The sequence below is a fragment of the Homalodisca vitripennis genome, chromosome X (assembly GCF_021130785.1).
Source record: "Homalodisca vitripennis isolate AUS2020 chromosome X, UT_GWSS_2.1, whole genome shotgun sequence".
Classification (NCBI taxonomy): Eukaryota; Metazoa; Arthropoda; class Insecta; order Hemiptera; family Cicadellidae; genus Homalodisca; species Homalodisca vitripennis.
In genome coordinates this window covers 142981923-142998099 of record NC_060215.1, presented here as the reverse complement: position 1 = coordinate 142998099, position 16177 = coordinate 142981923, and the positions used below count along the sequence as shown (strand labels likewise).

Below are 16177 nucleotides of genomic sequence, written 5' to 3'. Positions count from 1 at the left end.
ACTATAAATAGCGTACGGTAAATAATATTATTATTTACAAGGTTGTAATACACTTACCTGTCTATCAGTGACATAGTGAGGGCTGAGAGTCAATCAGTAGAGTTGTTGACACAAAAGCACCAAACTAGCCACTGCCGCGGCGCATCAACTGCTAGTTCAGAGATACCAACATAACAGCGGGATATTATCGTAAGAGTCCTAGACAATCAAAATTTTCCCACAAAAAAAATATTAAGTTGCGTGTCGACAAATGTCGACAGTGGGAAGAAACGGGTTAATATGCATTAGTTGAATCTCATATGAGATATGGGTTGGTAGTTTGGGGTTACTCCTTTGGAAACCTCATCAAGAATTTTTATTGTTGTCCCACATTAAGCATTAACAATGTCACAGGATTGGCATGAATCAGGCTATATCATTTGTCATATGTCATTATAATTAGTTTCTTATAACTAAATTAAAATTTCTTTATAACTACTTTAAAATTTCCTTAGAACTAGTTCCTTTCACCTAGATTAAAATTTCCTTACAACTAGTTTAAAATTTCCTAATAACTAGTTTAAAATTTATTTTAAATTAGTTTAAAATTCAATATCATTAAAATACTTTAGGTACACCTCTTCAACTGAATAAAAAGCTTTCATTTACAGCCACTTAACCAAAACATTCTTTAAGTTTTTAATGCACACTGTTTTGTCATTATGAGGTAACTTATTGAACAGATTTGTATGAATGTAGACAAAGCTATGTTGGGACTTGCTTTACCTAGTGTATCTCACATCAATTAGATTTGCAGATCTGGTATTACGAGAGTGTACAGAATTTCTTAAACTAAACAAGGTCAGATTTTGTTTTATATAAACTAGGCTCTGTAAAATGTAGATACTGGCAATGTTAGTATGCCTAATTCTATAAAGAAAGGTCTGCAAGAATCTCTATCATTAATGTTCACGAGACAGTGGATAGCTTATTTTGACATTAAAAACTTCCTTTGCACCAGCAGAGTTGCCCAAAAAATAGTGCATAGATACAAAAGGTGACAGTGAAAAATAGGCATTGATAAGTAAACTAGAACTTGTACATAACTTAAGTTTCTTTAGAAAAAAATGACTGGAAAGGCGGGAGTAGAGAGAGTTGGTATGAGCACCCCAGGTAAGCGTAAAATCTAAATTAAGTCCTAAAAGCTTAACTGATGTATTTTCAGAGTCTGTTGGCCTACTACTTAGACTAAAAACAATAAGAATACTCATTCTTCATAAGAAAGCAGTTAGATCTCTAGCTGGTTTAGAGCCTCTTCAAACCAGGCATCATTTATTTGGCCAGTTCTGTTGCCAAGCATTTATTACTTGGCAAACTCATTATAACAACCCTCTACATCTATGAAGACATCATACATGTCAACAGGCTAAACCCACAAACAGATGGGAATATCCACAACTACCACGCTTCCAGGTAAGTCTTAACTGAAGATCGGAATGCACTGTACTTTATGTCCATGTAATAAAGAATTTTGATTGATTGATTTATTTTAAAATAACACTTAATGAATGGAAAAATCCTGTTGTTCATTCAAATCATCCATTGGCAATATGAACTTGAAACAAAGGAAATATCAGGTAGTGTTTTTGAATTTTTATAAGAATATATTGTCCAATTCTAGAATTCAAACAATTTGACTGGGAATTATGGCATGTTCATAAACTAATTCTTATGTTTCTCATATACTTGCAAATATTTACAAAAATAGCATTTAGGAGACACATTGCATTGTTTTAAACAAATAAAAATATTATTTTTCATAGTGTTTTAAGTCTTCAAAAAATAGTGTTGGTTTTGTGGTTGAATATTGAGTTATCAATTCTGATTCAATGGTTGATATAAAACCTTTTATTTAGAAGTAATGTTGTAATTAATAATAATAATTAGTAAAAATTCTATTTGTGATACCTTCAACATTTTTAAAGGCATAAAATAAAAATCGTATTTTTGCATAATTTACCTTCATAACCAATTAGGAAGAGTTTAAACTTGTGGAATTTGATATCCTAAGTGATGAATACACTTTATGCTATGGCATACACAAACTTGTTCCTGAAAAAGTACCACCATAAATCTAGAACTCGGTATATTAACGGCACTATATTTATGTTGATTATAACCCTGAACCTCACAGTAACAACAAAGGCAGGATTGATCTAAAGAAGGCAATTACCCAATGCTGCATCAAGGAGTTCGGCCTTGGACCTCATCTCGGGCTTGTCGCGTATCAACCTGATTCAGCAGCTAAAACACTTTTAATGATTCCAAACACAGTTTGGTATTTATTTTTAATAAGTCTTTCGGTCCAAATGTTTGTTTATTGTGAAGAAGATGATAAGAAGTAAGTATTATTTGTACTGAAATGGTCAATTATTATAAAAAATTGTCAAACTGAGTTCTCAGAATATGTCTACATGTGTAATAAGAGATCTTTAACTCTGATATCTGTATAGAAAAACCTGTGTATTAAATAATATTTTGTGATGAGTGCAAAGATGGAACAAAACCAATATGATTATTATGATAGTTTTATAACTTACCTGGAACTATCAGACCAAAGGACCTATTTGACTAAGCAGTTTACCTTAACTGTATCGAACAAATAGAAATAAATTTCCCCAAAGACTACAATGTTTAGTACAGTATTTTATTAAACAAAATTCAAATTAAAGAAATCTATATGTAACAAGTTTATATTTCAAAGGAAAATTAATTAGTCACTTATTTCCTGATAGCTTAGATCTACTTTGTAACAAGTGGTATGACTACCCAGTGACTTAGACTGACCGAAGATGAAAAATAGTTTATAAAATTTAGTGTCCTAGGACTTAGCTAGGAAGCTAATCAGTTGACATGATAGAATTCCTTTTTTATCAGCTGAGATAGTGAAAAAAAGTATGGGGAACAGCATTGTTATTTTTCATCGTCGGTGATAAAAGAAAATGTGTAATTGTATCATCTTCTTCATTATGATTAATAACCTAACATAAAAGGTGGAATTCAAGTACCCCTCTCAACATTTTTGATAATGGATGAAAATCAAAAGCGTTAGAAGTTGCTCATCTATTCATATTATTTATAGTTTGGATTTAAGTACTTCATTCGTTTTTCCAATAAATTTTAGGGTAAAGGTCATATTTTTAACAAACATCTTGATCTTGAGTATAATCCATAAATTAAAGAGCATAAAACAAAATCCGATGTTTTTTATGTTAAAACAATATGATTTCTTTATCTTAGTGGTTAGATTAATAACAATAGCACAAAAACCTTTTGGATATACACAGCATTACAGCAAATTTGAAGTTTTCAGCCCATTTTCCAAAATTTAAGAATGTAATCCAAGCCATTTATAAAATTATGTTATCTTACTACAATACAATGATTAGTTATTAAACAACTAATGTAATTTATTTGGGATTTCAAATATAAACGTCCCTTATTTTTTGAAGTGGAAAATGTATTAATCTTTTCGTTCTAAATTTATTTGAAATTATTTTCAGAACAGATTTTTTTCAATAATTATTAGTATGTTACTTGAATAATTATTAATTTTAGAACATCTTATATTTTATTATAATGCGTATTCTTTTTGTAATACAATAAATAATAAATATGTCAAATAATAAATACAGTATGTGGTGTAAAAATTATATTTATTTTTTATTTTTACTTCAAAATTATGTAGATTTATTCTCTGACTCTTAATAAGAGAATGATATTAAACACTTTGATCATTCATTGATCATTGATCTTCTGTGTAGTGTGATACATATACTACACAGAAGATTTTTTATGAAATTTACAAAGGGACCCTGCAAAACCTTCAAAAGTCTGTGCACACTTTAGAATTTTTGATAAACACTTCCAGGGATAATGAGTCTAATCAATATTTAATTTGAGATAAATCAGTTTGACTTTTATTTTATCTTCCATAAAGGCAATAACTGACTGGTGCTATACGAGTATATCCAGACCAGGCTTTGTGTCCACCAATCGAACCAACAACTCCATGTTTAGTTCATGAGAGATTAAGGGTGGTGTGTATCACCTACTGCCAACCTCGGCAGACGTAATACTACTGTTGCTACTTTTTTTAAAGAGTGATTGAGGGTAAAATAAGAGACCACCACAGGTAACCTTCAGTCGAAGGACATTATGATAAACCACTTTTAGTGGAGTTTAGCAAAAATAGCTTTAATTCAAAAAAGAGTAACGTTTACATAAATAAATTATTTTTTGAATCTTGGCAATTACAGTGATGTGCGGTCAGATGAACATGGCATTTAGAGGTAGTTTTTGGGATAAAATCTGATCATCTTATTGGTTAAAGGGTTAAAATTGTTAAAGATACAGAACTTCTTATCTTCTACTTATCTACTTCTTATCTTATGGAATTATTGTATGAGGCAATGATATTAACACAAAATAAATTTTACAAAAACGTGCTATTAAGATTATAGCTAATGTAAACATAAGGACTCACTGTAAACCTTTATTTAAAAAGTATGGTATTCTTATAGTACCTGCACTTTATATTTTAGATTGCCTATTGTATACAAAAATAAATTTAAATGCCATACCTACAAATAGATCTGTACATAACCATATGACTAGAAACTCAAATTCTCTTAGAATATCTCAGTGTAGTTTTAAAACCACTTTAAATTGTTTTGCTGAAATAGGCATTAAACTCTACAACTCTCTTCCTTCTCATCTTAAATCTCTTGAAATTAATTGTTTCAAGAAAAGTGTAAAAAAGCTATTGATTGATATCAGCCCGTATGACATCAGTGATTATTATGCTTTAATTGGATAGACACTTGTTACTAGGCCTAGGCAATGTATATCATAGATGGTTCATGCTGAATTTGTTTCTGACACTGCTATACATTGTAAAAACGTTCTGGCAATAACGAATTTGAATTTGAATTTGAACACCTATCTATTTTCAAACGCCTATATCTTGCTATATAATACTTAACACAAGTTTATTCTAAACATAACATAGCTATAGTGGGAAGAGTTGATTCAATATCGAGTTAAGCTCCATTTCATCCTCCGCTTAGTGCGCTATCTGAAATCTGAAACTGGTGTAGATTGACTCCTGGAATCTGGAGTCCACGTCTGTCTGATGAGATCCATAAAAAGTCGGCAACGAAGAAGTTCAAAGCGAAATCCTTGCATCATTTCGAAATCGGAGACACCCAGACTACAAAGCTCAGTCTGGTTACCTAGCAGCTATCCAGTGTAGTGTAGATGAAGAGGTATTCTCATCAGGTGCACAATTCAACCAATAGTGAGTGCCAAATTGTGCAATCTGCCAAGTGCAAATTCAATTGTGATTTTGCCAATTGATGGAATCTGTACCTGTTGTCAAATTTCGGATGCTGCCCTAAACGAATGGAGCTTATCTCAATATTTGCAAATTAATTCTATTCTGTACATAGGTATCAGAATTCTAAATATCAGTCTGGAGACGTTTTTTTGTAACACTTTGCACAAGATTGATGTTTGTCTAATGGTGTATGAATGTTTTGAAATTTATTACCACTGAATGGAAGAATGTTGACTAAGGTCAGAGCTTGTTTTGCTGGACTTTACCTCGGTTCCGACCCTTCATGGATGGTCAGAGATGTCAGATATGATCAGACTCATTGGCAAGTCCAAGGCAGTTCTGGTTCTCCAGAAGACTCTCAGATTCCAAAGGGCTGTGTTGTTCACAATGCTTAATCCTCAACCAGGTACGTGTTATTGACCAATAAAAAAATAATCATAAAATATTTTTCTTAACTCATATCTATCTGTAGAGTACTGTGAAAATCGATGATTAAAGACAGTTAATGTATAATACCAGGGTGTCCTATACAGGTACCAGTAGGATAATGTGGGTTAAGCTATTAATAATGAATGTATTTACAAACCATGAAATGCTTAATAGGATGATTTAATAAAGGGCTAATCCAATAAAGGGACCAAAGATATCTCTTGTAATTAATTAAAAGTTATATTTAGGCGTATATTATAAAATTTCATGATATATTTGTCTAGATATATTTGTGAACGAAACAGGATTTTTCCGGACATTTTCCATCATTCACTGATGCAAAAATCAATACGCTATGTTTCGAGATCTGCAATCTGATCTCTTCTTCAGGTGAATATTCATATCAGTGAATTAATTTATATAAGAGCATTGTGACACGCATAGGTCAGGAATCACAAAAACCATGTTGTGTGTCAACTCCATGCACACTAACTCTAAAACGTGTACTTAATAAAAACAAAACAATAATTATTAAAACTGAAATAAAGAATACAGGTCACAATAGGTCTGCACTCACCAACCAACCAAAGAGAACTGACCAGAGGCAAATAGTAAATGGCAATTATCACAATAGAAAACTGGAGGAAATGGGATTGGGCCTATTTTATTATTGGTTCATTTTAGATGAACTTTTCAAAACCGTATTGCGACTTCGCATTGGCTTATTACAAATCTGTTGATACTGTAGGTTTCCTAGTTAGTTAATTTTTCAAAATTGGCAACCATAGCAGCCTAATTTCAACTAATGGTTGACTGATTGGTTGGTCTGCTAATTTAACATATGAAGACTCGATTAATTTCCTTTTAATGATATGAAGATCCCGGTATATTATTTTTTTTATCCCAATTCACATATGATGGTCATCAGACCTACATTGATGTACAGTTTTGAATCTTCTGTTAGCTCCTTTCTCGTATTTTCTTTTATCCTTATGTTTAATACTCTTTTTGTCTTGCTTATTTAATCCCTATTGCAAGTAGATTTTATACTGTAAACACAGTTTTTGGAATCCTGTGTGCCATTTTTTGGTTTTGTTTTTATGAGACTTTTTCTAAGAGTGTTGTGTGTTTTAAATGCGGTTCTAATGTACTTTATACCTACTCTTGTAACTTTCTCCAATACTCCCAACACATAAGGGATTGACATAAAGTCAAATTCATCTCTATTCTGATCTACTGACTCAGGAATGATTCTTCTGGTTCGTTTGCACTTGTGTATTACTGATTGAGATATCCATTGCATCTAAGATCCAATTCAACTTCCTTCAATTCCTCTTTTAATCCATCTTTATTTGAGTAAAAGGTCTTTTCTCTATTAAATAATGAGTAGGCCACTCCTTCTTTGACAGGTTTTTGATGGTTTGATTAACAGTTTAGATACTTTCCTGTGTGTGTTTTCTTTTGAAAAACCATAGTGTTAAGGACATCCCTATCTCTTAATACACTCACATCCAAAAAATGAAGCTTGTTTCGGACTTCCACTCCATTGTGAGATGGATGGGAAGAGAAATACTATTATTGTAGTTCAAAACTTCATTCAATTTATTATCCCTGAAGAAACATAACAAAGGTATCATCCACATATCTCAACCAAATCTTCGGTTTGAATTAAACTAAATCCAAGGCTTTTTGCTCAAATTCCTCCATAAATATATTGGTGAAAATAGGAGACAGACCCTATAACTCCCAATAATTGCATTGAGTGCATAGTTGTAACAGTTACTGGCACTAGAAGTTAAGATCTTTCATTATTTTTTGTATTCTTTGAGATGTGATTCAATAATCGCAAGAGTTTCTGGAACTGGTACATTTGTGAATAGACTTTCAGTGTCAAAGTTACTATCTTATCAGTTTGAGTCAACTTCAGGAATTTTGACTTCTCTACAAAATCCCTAGAATTTTCTATAAAAGAGTCCGTTTTTCCTATAAATGGCATTGAAATGTCCATAAGGACTTTAGAAAATTCTCTACAAGGTGAATCACGAGAACTAATTATAGGCCGGAGAGGGATGCTAGGTTTGAGGATTTTGGGAAGGATATACATATGGGGGATTTTGGAATGGTAAGGAGTTAATATAACTCTTAATTTATTTGAAAAATGTGCCTCGTATTTTCTTTAGGTGTTTGCTACTTCATGTTCAGAGGAATCAGTTGGGTCTTTACTTAAAACAGTATATTTGCCAGTGTTTGGCCATTACCAAAAAAATATGGTGGAAGAAAGACTTGAGAGGATATATAAAAAGGGTCCTATTCAACCTCATCTTATACACGTTGCTCCTCTATGAGACTTTATCGGGATATATTTATGAGGATAGTGATGGCGTATACAAATGTGTGTAATTTCTGTAGTTCAGAAGATCATGCGATTCCAACTACACATTTTTGCAATCTTTGTACTCTTAAGGCATTTAAAAATCTGATGAATCTTCTAATTAGCTGTAAGAAATCAGACAGCCAGATTTGTGTGTTTTTTATTATTGATGAATACTCCTGTGTGATAAATTTATTTATGAATCAGAGCACATTCCAATATAGAGAATCTTACTACACCCAAATTGATGGGACGGCTATGGGAAATCCTCTTTCATGTTTTATTTCCAATATTTTTATGAGCCATTTTGAAACTAAAACCAAATCTAAAATGACATATTTTCCAATAAAATGGATACAATACGTCGATGATGTCTTTACAATATTTAATAAAAATGAAAACATACAAAATTTTGTCACAACTCTAAATTCATATTACCCTACTATTAAATTTATATATGAAATTGAACAACCATCCATCTGTACAATAGAGAGTAACATTTAATTCAATCATTTACAGACTTTTAAATACACCACTTTCAACAGAAAACTACAATAAAGAACTAAATTACATAAAAATATTGCTATGTTTAATGGTTACACTACACAACTCATTGACAATATACTAAAAAACAGCATTGAAAAGACGAACTAGAAAAGATAAGACAACATTAAGGCCATCTCAAGACACAAAACAAGAATTTATTTGCACAACGTACAGCACTTTCTCGAGCCAAATATACAAAACTTTTAAAAAAACATACAAATAAAACTGTTACTCACAGAACAAGCAACAAACTATCCCAAATTTTAGAAAACCCTAAAAATAAAATTTCAAATGATAAAATCAGGAATTTATTAATTTGAATGCGATGACTGTGACAAAATTTATATTGGACAAACAAAAAGAACAATAAAAACACGATTTAAAGAGCATTTACCACACACACAAAATATGGAAGAGTTGACAGATCTGCTGTAGTCCAAGCAATGAATCAGGACACAGAACATCAATTAAAAATCTAAAATTAATAAAAGAAGTAACAAAACCAATGAACTTAAATGCTTGGGAAACACTATGAAGCATATTTTCAATGAAGAGGGCCCTATTGAAAATTCCAGTCTTCTTTCTTCTCAATTTATTAAAAAATTAAACTGTAGTCATATCTCATTTTTCATACTGGCTGAAATATTTCCAAACTTTTTGTATTTGCATATTTACACCATATGTTATTTTACTATGAATTGTAACAAAAATTATGTAAATATTTATTTGTGGAATTGCCTGATGATGAAAACTTTGGTTTCAAAAGGCCTCGTCCAAAAAATAAACAATTTGGAAAAGTATTGTTTTCATTAACATTTAGTAATATTTATAGAATTATTTTGTGAAAATAATTTTAATTTGATTTTTTCTTTGTGGTTTTTAGATGGCGCTGGATTTGCAGGTTTCCGGACAGACCGGGAGTTTGACCTGAGTGATTACCACAGTCTGCAGATGATGTGTCGCGGCCAAGGAGACCATTTCGGGTACAAGGTAGTGCTCAGGCACTGGGGTGAGAACACCGACCCGTTCCCTTCGTATGAACACATGTTTCAGGTGAAAAATGCCAGACATAAAGAATCGTTGTCCTTTTTACTACAATATATCGTTTGCGCTTCTGTAGCCTCAAAAATGCTATCCGGCTGCTGGCATATATCTAATTAATACCCTAGGTGGTCATAGAGGTTTTGGTTTGAAATATTTGTTGGAAAGCCTTTAAAATTATACAGGAGAAGGAAACTCTCAAAAGTATCTAAGTCCTCAATTCAATTCAGAATACAAATCAACTGCCTTGCAACAAAAGTGTTTCCACTACATTATATGCAGACAATTGTTTGACACAAGAAAATGCACACAAATATACTTCTTTATAAATCAACAGTATAGATTTTATGATTTAATGATTAGGTATTAAATGTTAATGTCATATGTTTTTTATTTATACAGACTATACTAGAAAATGTATCAATGTTATATAATTCTGATATTGTAATTTCTGAGGCTGTGTTTTACTTGCTGTTGTTATTTATTTATTTGTCATATACTGTTTTATTTTGTTATTTATTTATATTTTTAAAATAATTTACATTATGGAGTGACTGTTTTGGCAACTTCATGTTTTGGCTACCAAATTTTCCTTATCTGGACTTATGCTAGTTTTCATATTTTATACATGACTTATGTTGATGCTTACATTGCTTTATGACAATAAATGTATTCTTATTCTTATTGAACTATTACATAGGTAATGTGAAGTTTTATGAAAATATTCAACTTTGGAAATATTATTCAAATTCTTTGTGTGGGAGCTGTGATACAAACCTACAGTGCTTTATATTTTACTATATTATAGCCAATGATAGGGTAGTTGTTTTAAATATTGTTAAAAATACTTTTTTTAAACTAAATATCACACACCCATGAAGTGTTTTTATATCGTACTTTGAGTATGAATTTTGAAAATCTCAAAATAGTGATATCTCTGCATTCTCAATTGGCCAGAAGTGTGTATGTGTGTGTGTGTTTTACATAAAAAAAGAAATTGAGGAAACCTCTCATAGCATTTAGTCCTAAAAGAAACTTTACACTATTCCTGGAATGACAGATATTCAAGATGGGTAAAGTTGTGGGTAAGGGCTGCTTCTTGTCAAGATACTATGTTATACTCAATGTGGGCATATGAGGAGGCACAGCAGGCTCTATCCCAGTCATGTCACTTTAGAAAGAAGAAGAGGCTAGCTCTGTACCAGCCTCTATTAGTCAAAGCAGGCAGAGAATGTTACTCTCTCATGTTTAGGCTTGCAAAAGTCTTGTACATTAAGGGAGATCCACCAGCAGGGAGTCATCTTCCGCAGTAAATTAGACGTATCGATCAACCTTTTTATCACCATATCTTGACATTTGCTGTTAGAGATGTGCTCCTGGACACCCATGGAGTTGCCCAGATTTTAAATGACACATAAGAATCAAGAATCAAAAAGCTTTATTGTAATTAAATACACAAATGTACAATGAACATAGTCATAAACATAGTAAGCATGCACTATAATACTAATATAAACTAGATTACACTTTTTTCCTTTAAATTGTTAATATACTTGTGGTCTGAGGAAAAACATTCTAGTGGTAAAAATTAAAATTTTATCAAATAAAATACATAATTTATTGAATAAAAATGCACAAAAGAGGAGGATAAAAAATTTAGTACCATCGGTGTGACTGGAAAGCTTCAACGTTAACACTTAAAATTTAAACAATTAAAATGATCACTTAAACAACATTAATAAATAGAAAAACAAAGTTACAAACAGATACAATAATTTTTTTAAACAACAAAGTTTACAGTTAAAATATTAACCTCCTCAGACCTGGAGTAGCGTATACGAGACATTACTGTATTAATTTTTGTAAAGTTGGTATCTGTAGTAATCAAGATTTGATCTAGTTCACTGTATTCCTCAAAGAGTGCAGCACACGACAGTACTAGTGGTTTTAAGGTTATGTTAGTTTTCTCCACCACCTGAGTGGGCCACCTGAAGCTTGCACAACAGTTTTACTTCAAGCATGTCTCGCAGAGGTAAGTTTTAATGTATTAAACATTAATATTTTGTTAATCCAAAATGTTTGCTATCTATTTGATTGTAAAAATATAAGGTTTTTGATAGTATCAAGTATTATACAGTTGTTATGGTAATTATTGCGTTTTGTGCAGTTTAATAATGATGTAGCGTATTCGCTACACTGGGTTTCAAGGGTTCAGGTTAACTTTTTCGGGAATGTAGCGCATTTGCTACATTGGGCTTTTAATCTCAATGTTCAGAGTTGTAATAGCTATGTTATGTGAAGTTTTTGCCTGAAATAAAACTTTAGGCTGGTTATTTTCTTACATTTCATTTATTTAGGCATGATTTTATGTACTCTACGTGTTTTCAGGACTTTGTGACGAGACCATCCGAGACTTGATCGACGTACTCCGGGACGATGTCCTCCGACCTCGAGGGTTACGACTCTGATGACTCGGATGCTGATCCAACATTTACACCTGGGAACTTGCAAGAACTAGAGTATGAAGAAGATGAGTCTGTGGTGGAAGAAGATCTACAGCCACCTTTACCCACAGATCCATTAGAAGAAACCCCTAGGCCAAGGAGAATCATTTGGAAGCATAAAGAATCCTTTGAACCTTTGCCACCAGCACCTGAGCATGTCCCGGATGAAAATGTAATTACAGGTAATCCCTATGACCATTATAAAAGTTACATACCTGAGTTCGTCTACGAATTAATAAGTACAATGGAGTAACCAAAATTACTTGAAAAAAAACGGAAAAGAGCTAAAGACATCACCTGAAGAAATAAGAAGGTTTTTTGGCATGACTATAGGTATGTCTTACCTAAAATTTCCTAGAATCCGCATGTACTGGGCAAGTGCAACAAGAGTGCCTATGATCTGTGAGACAATGAGTAGGGAAAGGTATTTGCTCCTGAGAAGGACCTCAAAGTGGTTGATGATGCTTTGATTTCTGATGAGACTAGGAAAAGTAATAAATTTTGGAAGGTACAAACCTTTAATAGACACTGTCAGACAAGCGTGTCTTGCCAACCCTAGATCCGCTAAAGTCTCGATTGATGAGCAGATGGTTCCCTTCTGGGGTAGTTGTCCTTCCCGCCAGGTAGTTCGAGGAAAACCAAATCCATGTGGTTTAAAAATTTTTGTTTTCTGCCAGCCCTGATGGACTCCCTTTAGATTTTTTTTCTGTACCAAGGCGCTGGTGACAGTATTTACCGATGATCCTGCCTGCACAGATTTGAATATAGGAGGCAAGGTTGTAATGCGGTTAGCTGAAACTCTCAATGCAGGCACTATTTTGTACATAGATCGTTACTTTACCTCTGTTTACCTACTTTGATTTGCTCCATTCTGAAAGATTAATGCAAGCCACTGGGACCTTGGATCTTAGGAGGATCCAAAGGAAATAAAATTCAAATCAGATGCTGAATTGTTGAGAGCGGTAGAGGGTCTTGGGATCAAGTTGTAAGGGATGATGAACAAATTTGTGTGGTAAAATGGTACGACAACAAACAGTAATAGTAGCTTCTTCAAATGAAGGTACTTTTCCACCTGATATTTGTCACAGATGGGATAAAAAGAACAAAGTCTATGTTGACGTTAGCCGTCCATCTTCCATTAGAACTATAACGCCAACATGGGAGGAATTGATCTCTTAGATCGCCTGATCAGCTTTTACAGAATCTCCGGGAGGACTAGAAAGTGGACCGTCCGAGTCATCTTCCATTTATTTGACTTTGCATTAGTGGCAGCTTGGATTTACTACAGAAGGCAACAACAACAACAAACCACTCCTAAACGTGATCAGCTTGATTCCTTTGAGTTTCGTAGAAGAATAGCTGAACATTTAGTGTACTCTTCAACCTCACGGGCTGTAGCAGTATACGAGCTAGTGGAATCTGATCAAGAGGACAGTGACAATGAGAGACCAAAGAAGAAGAAGAAGAAGCGCACACTTCCTCATCCCCCGCCAGACCTTAGGACAACAATGGCTCTCCACTTACCCACAATACCTGATGCAGAAAAGTGCTATCGGTGCAGGATGCCTGGTTGTAAAAGTAACCGAGCTCGCTTTCAGTGCACCACGTGTAAAATGCACCTTTGTATTACTAAAGATCGCAACTGTTTCAAATCATACCACGAAATGTAACTTTATGTTTTTTTTTTTATAAAGAAATATAGGCAAAATAAACATTTTGTAACTCAATGAATTGCTGTAATTTATTTCACACTTAATAACCCAATGTCGCATATAAGCTACATCAATTAATTTAGCTAGGTGTAATAATTAAAAGTTTAGAAAAATATTTTTCTTACTGAAAAAAATATCTAAAATCAGAATATAACAGTGATTTTTTAAATATTTTTCACTCATTGTTGCATGGGTCTGAGGAGGTTAAGGTACTTGTATCACAAGCAAAGAATTCATTAACAGTGTATAGGGGAGTTATCTTAGGCCAATTCTTAAGAACAATTTTAAATTTATTGATAGTTGTTGTCCATGCACTATCAGGTAACTTATTGAAAAATTGAACCTCCATAAAGCAGTGACTTTTTTAAATATCTCAAGTCTAACAGGAATTAAATTCAACATATGTTTGGCCCTTGTGTTATAGTTATGGATGTCATGACGCATCTCATACTCATGCAGACGTTCTTTAACTTTTACTAAACAATAATATATGTACGTAGATGGTACAGTCATTATTAAGAACTCTTTAAAAATTGGTCTACAAGATTCTCTACCCTTCACATTCTTGATCAACCATAAAGCTTTTGCCAAATGTGATATGTTGTAAATAAATAAATAAATATATATATATATATATATATATATATATATATATATTTTTTTTTTTTTTTTTATTTATATATATACCTGTATAAGGATACTCCATAATTTATTATATTTTATTTTAAATTTTAACTCCATGTCTCTGTGTTTTTTGTGTTTTAATTATTTGAGTAGATTCAAGTATTTATTATATATTTATTATAACTAACAGATATGACTGGAAACTAGTATATATTTATACTATATTGCTAGAATTAAGCTGAAAAATAATGTTATTTTGACGAAGCCTGTTGTAATCTTTGGAGTACTTAATGGCCAATAAAACTTCTGATTTCTGATTTCAACAGCTCAGGATCGCTATAGCATAGATGCTGTTGATGTATTGACTAAATACAATCATCATCTGTTTACAGGCTCCAATGCGTAAATTTGACATTGTAACACTTCCTCTCCACCACTTTGAGGCTTACTATCGAGGCCGCAAGAAAAACAACTCCATACCTCTGGACAAGTCGAAGATCTCAAGCTTCGAGCTGCAGATGTATGGAGGAGTCTACCTTCCTGTCAAACAGTGGGGCACATCCTCCTTGGAGATTGACTGGGTCAAAGCGGTTTAATCATGTAATGAGTACAACAATAAATGTTTCAGTTATCTCCAATTTCATGTGATTATTCTTTTTACCCTAATAACCATTGTAGTTGATTTTCTATTTCAACCGTTATTATTTTCATTATACAAGGTTTTTAAGAACTCTCCCGCAGCATTTTGGGGAATTTGTTCTTCATGTCAAGTTTTACTCATTCATAAACAGTATATTTTCTTTATCCCAATCCTGTCCTCTTCAGAATAATTCCAAGCACTTATGGTAAAACTGGACCCTATTAATTCGTTCTACTGAGTCAAAGCACTCAATATGAGGTATAGACAATAGACAACAATCTTTATTCATGTTTGCACACTCTGCACATTGAATAGTTTCAACTGATTGAAATAGATAATTAACTATTAAAATTGTAAAACTCTATAAAAAATACATTCGGAAAAAAATTCTAAAATATTACTGACAGCAAAGTTCCTCTAAGGAATACAAAGCTTTACCAACAATACAGTCCTTCAAAACGTTTTTAACTCTGCATTTTGTATGTCAGTAATGTTTTTAGGTATATGTTTTAAAAAAATGTACTCCGTACGTGATATTTTTCTTACAAAATTCTAGTTTGTGTCGAGGCAATACTGTATAATTTTTATTCCTTGTATTGTATGGATGTGTCATCCATGTAATTTGAAACAATTGTGTTGTTGTTTAACATACAGAATACTTTCTAAAATATATAGGCCGTAAATTGTTAAAATTTGGAGGTTTGAAAAATACTGTTTTACAGAGTCATCCTGTTTTTAATCTAACATTATTCTTATGGCTTTTTTTGTAAATTGAGAATCCTGTTAAGATTTTGAGAAGAAGTAGTTCCATAGACACATACACCATAAGAGATATGAGATTGAATATGAGCATAAAAATAGTTTTCAGAACAGTTATGTCACAAAAATATATGTGTCTTAGAGCATATAGCCCAGAATTATTTTTACATATTA

The 16177-nt window shown here is 32.5% G+C and overlaps 1 protein-coding gene across 1 annotated transcript; it reads left to right on the top strand.

The window, feature by feature from the left end:
- The first annotated feature begins 2230 nt into the window (after positions 1-2230).
- LOC124369956 lies at positions 2231-15243 on the top strand. The gene is made up of 4 exons (XM_046828182.1): positions 2231-2380; positions 5617-5783; positions 9607-9776; positions 14997-15243. Exons 1-4 carry the CDS (start codon positions 2298-2300, stop codon positions 15198-15200), a joined length of 624 nt encoding a protein of 207 aa, XP_046684138.1. The 5' UTR covers positions 2231-2297; the 3' UTR covers positions 15201-15243.
- Positions 15244-16177: the final 934 nt, after the last annotated feature.